The sequence below is a fragment of the Melozone crissalis genome, unplaced genomic scaffold, assembly GCF_028551555.1.
Source record: "Melozone crissalis strain CALT ecotype California unplaced genomic scaffold, PUWL_Pcris_2 ptg000029l_1, whole genome shotgun sequence".
Classification (NCBI taxonomy): Eukaryota; Metazoa; Chordata; class Aves; order Passeriformes; family Passerellidae; genus Melozone; species Melozone crissalis.
This window is the reverse complement of record NW_026535807.1, coordinates 6,721,236-6,732,267: the sequence shown is the minus strand read 5'-3', so window position 1 is coordinate 6,732,267 and position 11,032 is coordinate 6,721,236. Positions and strand designations below refer to the sequence as shown.

General features: G+C 49.4%; 1 protein-coding gene across 3 annotated transcripts in view; it reads right to left on the bottom strand.

Moving 5' to 3' along the window:
• Positions 1-1,260: 1,260 nt before the first annotated feature.
• Positions 1,261-11,032, bottom strand: part of PRICKLE2 (prickle planar cell polarity protein 2) — a 103,508-nt gene continuing 93,736 nt past the window's right edge. For all 3 annotated transcript variants that reach the window (XM_054280891.1, XM_054280893.1, XM_054280892.1), the window contains one exon: positions 1,261-3,987. In XM_054280891.1, the coding sequence (XP_054136866.1) occupies positions 3,119-3,987 (869 nt within the window). In that variant the 3' untranslated portion in view covers positions 1,261-3,118. The remainder of the gene's footprint in view (positions 3,988-11,032) is intronic.

The following is an 11,032-nucleotide window of genomic DNA, read 5'->3' as shown; positions in this document are numbered from 1 at the left end:
AGGCACAGAGAGGGGAATAAGCAGGGCCAGATGGCAATGGAGCAAGATTTTACAGACTTGTAGCTCCATCCCTCAAGCTCAGTGGGTTTGTCAGAAATGGTTAATCATACTCCAACTGGGCTAAGCAGAAAAAAAAACAACTTCTTTTTTTCTTTTTCAATCACGTGCCTCAAAGTGTACTGGACTTCTGGAGCCCATATGAAAAATCAAAAGGATTTGCATTTATTGCTGAAATTTGTACCAACTCTGACTCTCCTAGAAAATGTGATCTGCCACTTTTCTGTGGTGCTGGTGAAGGGTCCATCAGAGGGGAACATCACCTGAGAGACTCTTTTCTCCTGTTTGTTGCCCATCTGTTCCAATTCCAGCACTGCATTAAAACTGGGGTGCACTGCAGGGATGCAGAGATGTTCTGCAGTGAAAACCAAATTTTGAAGAGTTGCTTTCAGCAGCAAAACCATTGTGTGAACAGAGGGACTGTGCCTGGGATTTTAGCAGAAAAACTGCATGTGCAGAGTGCTGCAATTCTGCTGCAAGGAGTCTCCAAACTTGTTATGTTACCCCTGGGGAGAGGCAGCAAGCAGGGAAAGTGGAAAAGCTGGGATGAGTTTTTTACCATTTGCTGAGCTACCCAAGCTCCTGCTGCACAAGAGCAGCTCAGCTGTACCAGAGCTGACAGACATTTGTTGTGCTTTTAATCACTGACAATGAATTAAACTGTACATATTAATTATATATTATAGAATAACCTGTAGCTACAGTGTCATATTTGTTGCTGTAAGCAATACCCCTATCCAGCTTAACAGGTTTGTTTTGGAAAACATGGAAAGATCTGTGAACTTTTGAGAAAAGGCTGTTATTTACACATTTATTTATACATTTAGGTTGATAGTCTCCCCCAGTATGCCAGAGGCCCAGCAGGGATTTCAGCTGAGCTGTGCTGGCTTTTACCAGGTGAAGATTTCAAAAGCTGTGTGGATTTGGCTCTTGGGAATATCTTTGAGTGGTGAACATGGTGCTGTTGGGTTGTTCTTGCTCAATGATTTTAGAGTTTTTTCCCAACCTTAATGAATCTGTGTTGTGGCTTTTTTAACAACAAATAATGGGTCCAGGTTACAACACCAGGTCACCAACCCTGGGGAAGGTGTGTGGTGTGCAGGAGAAGCTCCTCCACCAGCTTTTCCCCACCAAAACCATGCCAACGACGGAGCTGAGCTGGTTTTTGTGCTTTTATTTCAAGATCAGCTCAGTAAAAATCAAGTTTTCTACTCATGATTAACCAACACTACTTAAGAGCAAAAAATGTACACAAGACTCTTCCCTTTGGATGAATATTTCCATTTATTCCAACTGGAAAAAACATTTTTTAAATATATTTAAGTATCATTTCTTTTTTTTTTTTTTTAAAGGAATAATAATTATCACATTGTCCTTTACAAACAACAAAAAAATTCCTAGCAATAGTCTGTGGTATGGAGACATCCATCTTCTAGATTTTTCTGCATCTGCTGCTTTGAGTAGGCATGGGGGTGTCCCTGTGTGTGCCCAGGGCTGCCAGTGCCACCCCTGCAGGGGGATCCACGTTCCCAGGGTGCAGGGAGGGACACCCTGAGGTGCCAGCAGCACACGGGCCAGGGCAGTGCAGCTGCTTGAGCTCTCAGCCCTGCTGTGGCTCAAAGCCCAGCCTTAGCTTAACCCCACAGGTGCTCTGGGGGCCAAGAGCCCCTTTTGCAAACTTGCTCCTTTATGGGAAGCACTGGGACAACCTGGCCTTGGCTTGCAGCTGGGATGGCAGAACCCCAATGGATTAAAGCACACAGAGAACAAACTCACATCCACCAGAATACAACACAGCTGAGCCCCATGCAGGGGCCCTCTGCCACGGCAGGGGCTGGGCTGAGCCCCCAGGGGACAAACCCTGGCCACAGAGAGCCCCAGAGGGGCCGGGGCAGCTTGCCAGGCAGGAGGGGCCGTGGGGAGCAGTTTGCAGGTGTTCTCATATGTCGTAGGCAGGAGGCAATACTGAGACTTCCACTTGGTAATGAACAGCAGTTAACCCAGGAGACTAGAGCACCATAAGACAAGTCTATATTCAAAACAACGTCATGCTGACATCACACAATTGCACCATTTACACTTTATTTACTCCAAATAATAGTTCAATGTTTAGTAACTTCAGCGTTCTCTACAGAGGTGTGAAATTCCTTCTCCAGCTTTGGTAATTTACAATGTTGCAGACATTTGGTAGTTCTGGTCTTGCCTATTTAATAATAGTAATAATTAAAAAAAAAGGCCCTTTTGCAGCTGTCAGGGGTTCCTGTATCTGACTGATGGAGTGTACCTGCAAATCACAGGCTTCAAAATGCCACTGAGGCTTGTCACGATTTAATGAATCAAAAAACATTCTGTTTATTGACCAGGACCAAAACAAATAAACAGAAAAAATGGGTTAAAACAAATAAAACCCTCAAAGCCAATGAAAACTCAGACTCTCACTGGTAAACTTAAGTGATGATGAAATGGAAAGGGGGTTCCAAAGTATTGTTTGGTTAGCTCTGACTGAAAACAATTCTGACCGTGCATGCATTTTCCCAGTGACTCCTAAGATATAGAAATTCCTCTGATATTACAAAATACAAAAATATTTTCTCCAAACTCTCATTTACATCGCATTTACAACAATCATGGAAATAACTTAGGCTCCCACACTGTCCAAGAGACAAATCACCTACCAACATGGCTAATGGAAAACAAAAATGTGGTGGAAAGCAAAACCTACCAGCAAACAACTGATGCTGAGAGTCAACAGTGGCAACCAAAACATGGACAAACAGAGCTCAAGGGGCTGGCAGTATCTGGGAGAAGGAAGAGAAACTACTGGGTAAATATTACAGGCTAAAGTGAACTTTTAAAATTTTTATCTCCAAAGTAAGATGTGCAAAATATATTCACTGTGCCCAGGATTATGACTATTTATAGAAGCCAGTCTACAACCTCCTTAACAAATCCCTACTCTTCGGGCCTTTTTTTTGTTACAATAAAAGCACTTACATGATCTAAAACAGTGCAAGATCGTGAGTTAATTTACATTCTCCCAAGGTGCCTGGCGAGGATGCCATTAGGATATGATGCAGTTCTTGCTCTTCTGTCTTTTCCTGCTGTGCAACTGTCCCCTGGCCCCCACCGTGGAGGACTTGGGCATGCTGTAGGAGCCGTACTTGTGCAGCAGCTCCTCGCTGGTCACGTACCGGAGGCGGGCGGGCTGCGGGATGGGCTCCCCGAGGAAATAGCCCTCGTTGTCGGACTCCGAAGAGGAGGAGCAGGTGGAGCACCAGTCGTACTCGGCGAAGTAGGGCCCCCACCTCTCGCCCAAGTGGTTCTGCAAGGCGAGATCCGACACCGTCCGGGGACAGTGGCCGTAGACATCCCGGTAGGGACCCTGCTCCACGGTCTCCCTGCAGCTCCTCTGGTGCACGAAGGGGTCGTAGTCGTCCCTGGCGCGCAGCGAGGGTCTCTCCTTGAGGCGGTAGCTCTGCTCGCTGGCCAGGTGCAGGGCGTTGTCGGAGCGGGAGCGCCGCGAGCGCCGGGGCCGGTGCGGGCGGTAGTGCCGCTCGTCGTCGCGGAGCACGGTTCTGCGGCGCGTGCGCTCGCTCATGGGCGCGTGCCGGGGGATCTCCTGCGGGCCCAGCTGGCCCCCGGGCACCCCGCTGCCGTAGTCGAAGCTCTGGTGCATCCGCCCGTGCGACGGCCGCTCCTGGTAGCCCAGGGGGCTGGCGAGGTCGTGCAGGGTGGGCTCCATGTCCTGGTACTGCTGCGCCGACAGCAGGCTGCGCACGGACTCGGCGCTGCGGAACTGCATGGAGGAGTTCAGCGTGCCCATGTTGCTCATCTTCTCCGAGACGTTCATGCCCGAGTCTTTGCTCAGGTCAGGCATGGAGAACCTGGAGAGGTGCTCCTGGCGCTTGGCTCCGCCGTCTGCTGAGAGGCCTTGGCAGGAAAAGGGTAAAGGGAAAAAAAATAAAAGAAGAAGTTAAGAAAGAGAATTTTCTGTCAGCCAAGGTGCAGGGTGGAGGCTCGTTTTGGCCCAAGACTTTTGCCATAAAAAGTAACTCAGCGGTATTGATCCTGTCCTGAAGCGCCCTTTTTAAGAGGAGGACTTTAATTTTTTTTTAAAGAGCAGGCAGTTCCTCCTTTGGGGAAATCACACCAATTTAAGGTGTTTTGAGTTGGACTCCAAGCTGCTTTTCACGACTTCCTTTCCCATATGTCTGCACTGTCTGCGACTTGATAGGAATAACCAACGATGCCAGGGAGAAATCATGTGTCAGAGGTAACCTGAGGCCTCCTGCACGCCGAGCTAACTAGGGTGCCATGATCCAGCACTCACACCTTCTGCAATGACAACACATTTTGGAGGACTAAACAATGTCAGTGGCAGATGAAAACGCAGCCACTGACTGAATTCAGGGTTCTCACTGTGCTGTACCTCACAGGTCCCCTGAATGACACCCGTGGAGAGACCAAAATTGCAGTTGGGTTTCCCAGGAAGCAAGGAAACACCCAAGCACCAGAGGGTCTGTTGGAGCTCCCTGTGAGCAGCGGAACAGTGGGAGGGCCAGACTATCCCTGCAGATATCCAGGGAGTTGTGGATGGGCAGGAGCCAGAAGCGTGAGCTCCACCTTGATGGGCTGCCCTGCTTGGGAAGGTGACCCATTAGATCTCTCCAATGTGCCAACGAGCCCTGGGCTCCTGCAAAGTGCTTTCCTTCAGCCCAGGAAGCCTTCACCTGGCAGCAGGGAAGAAGTGGGGTGTCTGCTCAGCACCTGCCTGTCAACAAGACACTCAACGCACCCCACAGTGCCCTGGTCCTTGGCCTGTTTCATGGGTTTCCTGACTAGTTTCTGACTGTCTCCCTGTTGGCTTGACAACTGGCAGCAGGCACTCGCTGCATTGCATGCTCAGGACAAGATGTTTCGCAAGTTATTTCAAAGAAAATCTGTTCCATCCCAAATCAAACGTGGAATGTTTGCTTTGGCACCCTTCTCTCCATCCCTTCTCCCACAACATCCCAGTGCAGACCCAACACAGCACCGTCAGCAGAATTTCCAACATGACACACAGCCTTTATGCAATCACCAACAATTTATGACTTTGTAAATTAATTATAAAAAATAACAACCCAGCCCACAATTCAAGAATAAAGCCTTTTTTCCCTTAACAAAAGCTGTTTGCATTTCATCAAGAGCTTGGCTCCTTTCACATTAGCTGCTGCTGCTAAACCTGAACAAGAACAAGGGTTGCTGTCACTAACCCCATTCACGAGCTGCTTTAGGGTTTCTTGGGGCTCAGCCTTGAAAAGAACAACAGATCTTGCAAAGCTGGGCAGAGTTTTCCAAATCCTGCTTTCGGTGGCATCAGGGAGAGCTTTAGCCATTACTGGCCCTCACATGGTTTGGTTTTGCTCCCTGAGTCCTGGCTTCTTTGCTTTTCTGTTGTTAATGAGAATGTTTTTGGAGTTTATGATTACAGAGGAAGGTAAAGTGAAGGATCCCTGAAGGCTACAGGAAGAGGGATAGGCTGGGTTAAAATCAAGGGGAAGCCATGGTTTTTTTTTTAAAAGGACACACTTTTCAAGTTAACTTAATGCTTTCTTTTTTCCTCCCTAAGTCACACTGAGTGAGCAAGCCCAACCCCACCCAGTGCTCTTTGGAAAAAGCCCTGTGGATGGACTTCCCATCCCCTTTGGAGACCTGCTCTCCCACACTCCACACTCCCATTATGTTTCTCCTCCTCGCTGGAGCTGCGATTTTGTGCCTGTGAACCCAGTGAAGGCATCTGTCACATCCCCATGTCCCCTCCTGTGCCACTGTGGAGGAGCCCAGCAGCCCCTGGGGAGGGAGAAGCAACTTGGGAACGTGCACAAAGATTCCTGAAAAGCCGGAGCAACAGCGGGACTGCCAGCAGAGCTGATCACAATGAGAATCATGACTGGTGACAGCCCACTGTGGCCTTAATCACATCTGTCACACAATAGCTGACACCAAGGAAAAGGAGCCCTCGGTGACATTTATGCAGCACTTCATTAAGGAGCCGGTGCAGCTCTGCAGTAAGAACGAGCAACAGCAGCGCTGTGCAGAAATACAGCAGAAATACAGCTCCAACACCACAGGATGCTGCTGGGGCAGCAACACTTGGATTTTGGCAGCATCATTAACGAGGGGCTGACCTTGCCTCACTCACAGGGGTGTGGCATGAGCTTTGCTCCCAGTGCCAGCCATATCAGTGGTACCTGTGGGTCTCAGCTGCCCCTCACAGCCATCTCCCTCCTGTGCTCCTGCATCCAGCAAGAACAGAATGAGTGTCTGGGCACAGGCTCTGGAGACATGGCAAGAGTGAAACAGTATTTTCTAAATTAACAAGACATATCTGCATCCTTCACATCACGGACAGGAATGATGTGGCCAAGATCAAGCAGGACAACCAGGAGGGAAACCTGTTTCCTTTTGTGTAGAGTAAAGCAAGCTGTGATAAGTGAGGTACTTGAGAAGGGCAAGAGCCAGAGCTTCACTGGTTAAGTTGTGCAGGACAGGGGTCTGCAGCCCCTAAACACCTCCAGCAAACAACCATGAGTGCTTTAGTCTCTTCCCCTTAGAAGGCAGCACGGGGCAGTGAGTTCAGACAAGGATCCTGTGACCACGGGAATGGCTCACGCTCGGAGTGCAAGGTTTAATCACTCATGGGGATGTTTCTGGCTGGTCATTCAGACAGCTTGATTATAATTAAGCACAAGCATTCTAAGATCTTGATTTGCTGGGAAAATGCTGATTGTAAGAGGAATCCAGCACTGAGCATGTCCATCACTGATCCAGCACATAGAACTTGGGGTGTGATGAAGCCCATGCTCAGGAGGCTCTGATGCAAAGCCAGTCCAACATCCAATGGCTTCATCTCTCCATATGAGAGTGGAAAAGGCTCCATGCTGAGGGCAAAACGTGTCTTCCCAGGTAGACTGGGCAGGCTGCACATGCACAAGCCTTTTTTTTGGGAGCTACACTTGGAAATGACCCAGCAATCCGTGCAGCTGGAGAGGGAAACTTTATTTTAGCTGCTCATGGTGACAAGTGAAGGATTTATTCCACTTGCTCAGGAGCAAAGCTGTGCTTTTCCAGCTGAAGGCACTGAGAGCTCTGCATGGCTCTTATAGGGTGCAGGTCCAGAATGCAATCTACAATCCTTGCAGAACACAAAGGTGTCTCCAGGCTGAATTTTACATTTATGCCAAGGCATCATGAGCAGGGCTAGGTCCAGATTAGTCTTTCTAAAGTCTCAAAATGTCCCTCTCTATGGCTCTCTGTGGAGCCACAAGACCTCAGGAGGCAGAGTGGGAACAAGCCAAAAGTGCTCCAGTCTGACCGCAGCGAGATCAGGGGATAGCAATAACCATGTGTCAAAAAAAATTCATCTAGAAAACATGACCTGGGAATAAAGTTTTAAAGAGCAGAGGTTGTTTAGTCTAGAGGAGAGAAAGCTGAAGGGGATATAGTAACAACCTTCAAAAGCAGAAAAAAATGCTTGCAAAGAGGAGGGAACACATTATTCTCCAGGCCTGCTGACTCCTGCAACGAAAGCTTTAAACGTCGCAGGAGAAGAAGAAAACTCTTGCTGTGTAATCACAGCAGAAGGTGACTGGAGCAGGCTCTGGCACTGGAGGGTGTCCCTGGCACCCAAAGTGCCCAGGCACATGCAGGGTGTTTCCAGATTGCTGGTCCCACACTGCCCTGGATGGTGAAGGTGGCACCAACCCCCGTGTCCTGAGGTCATCTGCCATTCCAGAGCTACACCCATCCATGAGGCCCCATCTTCTTGAGCTGCCAGTGTGCAGCTGTAGCAGCTCCTGCTCAATGAAGTGTTTAATCTGGACACACAGCTAATTACCCAAGAGAGCTGCAGTCTGGAAGAGCACATGAGGTGAGACCCCCCCCATGCAGCCCTGACTTTCTCCTAATGAAGAAATGTGAGATTCTGTTTCCCAGGGTCATCCAAGGGAGCAGGAGCCCTGCTCTGGCCTGTGGTGTGGGATGGCTGTTACCACATCACCCAGACCATTCCAAGGGTGCAAACCCAGGTATAACGTGCTGACCCCACCAAAATTTACTTCTGCATGATGCTCTGAGACTGAGCACATCCACTGCTGGCTGCCCCAGAGGCTCATGCACTGGAAGAGATGTCACTGGTGCCAGCACCACAGCACACACAGACACAGCAGGTTTTTCTGCTGCTGCTCTCCACTGCATGGGGCTGCCAGGCTCAATATTTCACCCTGGAGCCATGGAAACACAGGCTTTTCCAATGAGCACAAGGGAAAGCTGCAGCTCGGCTGTGGGTGCTCAGTATAGAAGTGGAGCTTGCTGCAGCACCAAGAAAACCAAGCAGGTTTCTGGGAAACATTCAGGCTCACTAAGAACACCCTGCACCATCCCCTCTGAAGTCTGTCCCCACCCCTCCTGAGAACCATGTTTATCCCACAAACGCTGCCAAGGGAATGAACACCTGAACAAGGAAAGCCACAGCACAAAGACACCCCTGGAGAACATCACCTCTACAACCCTGCCACAACACAGCACTCAGAGTGCTCCAGCCCCACTGTGTGCTGTGCTAAATGAGGGCTGCAAGTTGCATTATGAATTATTAAAGCACTCAGCAGATGACAGCACAGAGGCCCCAGAGAGTGTGTGGGCTGGGTGTGAGGCTGGCAATGGAGCCCCCCACGAGGGGAAGCAGCTCCCAGCCCCCATTAAATCAAACTCCCTGTGAAGCTGTGCTAACACAGGGTGAGCCAGCACCCCACTGCAGGAGAGCACCAGCCAGGGAATGCAAAATATCCTGACAAAGGATGTTGCAAACAACCAGGGCTGTGCTGACGCTTGCTTCTTGCCTTAACATTTATCACAGCAGACGCACACATCTGTGCAGCACAGCTCTCACCACAGAGGTGCCTGCCAGCACCAAAACCCAGCACCCAACCCCAACAGCCAGGGTTTAAATGCAGCTATAGATGCACAGGAGGATACAGCACAGTATCTCTTGTGCCCAGCCCCCTATTTCAGAGCCTTCTCTCTCACACAGCAGCAGGCATCCTCACCACCCCTCAAACTGGGTTTATTTCAAGGTCAATCTGTAGAACTAAAAAGAAATTTAAGAAGAAAACAGCCTGCACAGAGCTTTGTTTATAGCTCAGCTCTGTCTCACTTCTGAATGACCTCAGGGCATGCAGAAATAAAGCAGAACCTTCATGTAACTGGAAATCATGGAAAATAAACAATTTGGGGGAAGGCACAGCCCTCACTAAGTGGGTCACAGTCCCACCAGCCTCCCATGGTATGTCCCCATGTGTGACCATGGATGTCATTGGGTATTTCCCATCCAACCAGTCCTTTCCAGCTGGGTGGAAGAAGTTCCTTATTGCTTGGAAAAGAGTTGGATTTTAACCTAGAAGCCCCACATAGCTCCTTTACCAGCACTCCCATCTCCTGCATCCTCCCCAGCTGATGGCCAACAAGCCATGCTGGGGATGTTGCTTCCCCCAATAACATCTTCCAGAGTCCACTTTGGTTGTCCCTCTGGTTTGCATTATCCCACCTGCTCTGCACTGTCCAGGTGTGACACTGAAGGGGTGAAGACAAGCAAGAGAGTGGCCCCCACAGCAGGCACACCACAGCTCCCACTGCTGAGTGGCAAAAGGTAAGTGAAAAGAAATATTCCTGACAGTTTTTTAGCACTAGGCCTTTGGGGTGGAAAACCTTTATCTACACATCAGTTTTGAAATTATCTGTTTTGAATTAGGCAATGTTACACCTGTGCCTCAAAACTGCAAAAATTCCCCCCCGGGATCTGATCTTCCAACTTGGAAGCAGTTTTGTGCTGGCTGTGTCTGGGAGAAAGAGAGTGATAAGAACATGGTGGAGAGCTGGGAGCCTCCTTTTTTCATAGAAAAACTCAGGAACAGCCAGTGTGTCACTTTCTGCATTGCACAACTCAGCTGGAGCACTTGGGGCAGCCGCCCTCTGCAGCCCAGGGGAGAGAGGAGCACTCAGGGAGGGAGATCAGCATCCAGACCCTCCCTGCCATCCCTGAGCTGCTCACTGCCCTCCCCCCTTCACTGCCATCCCTGAGGGTGTTCAGGAGCTGCTCCCAAGCCCCCAGTGCAGGACAGGCTGGGTAATTAATGTCTCCCCAGAAAATACAACCCTGGCCCTTAATCGGGGCTTGTTCTTACCCTCACCTGCCCTGCAGCTTTTAGCTCCTGTGCAGGCAGAGGAAGGAAAGGGACTGGAGGGAGGTGATGCTGTTCTGTCACTCTGCAGCTCAGACAGGCAGGGATCAGCCCTGCTCTCTCTGCTTTCTGGTTATATCACAGCTGTCTAGTCCTGGAAAAACAAACTATTTGGGGCCTTTGGGCATCACACAACACATGATGACAAGCACAGTGTGTGCCATACAAATGAAGTCACATTCCACCCTGTAATAGCACCAGTTTAACATATTTTTAAACTGGATTTGTGCCTGTGACAGATGCTCCCCCCACCCAAACTCATTTTCTCAAGGAATCTTTAAAATCTGTTTCTCCTTTTGCATGCAGCAGTGTCACCATTCAATATGACTTCTACCTCCCAAAGGCTCCTGCTCTCTGTAAGCAGCACACAAAGGGACTGTTCCCAGACAACATTTACCCTGCAGGTACTTTCTTAAATGGGCTACTCGACCAGCTGTCGTTTTGTGGAAATAACTGCCTAGAATCAACAGAGTTCAGCTCCTGATTTCCAATTCCACTGTCTGGCACATGCAGTGACTGCAAAACCTTTCTGGAGGGAGACACAAACACAGGGAGCAGGGCTGATGGGCCAAGTATCTTTTGGGAAGTGATTACCCTCTGGTAGGATCAGCCTTCTCATCATGAGCAAACCTTCCTGGACAAACTCCATCTTAGCATTGTCCCAATTGCTTAATGCACGAAGTTACAAGGCAAACATT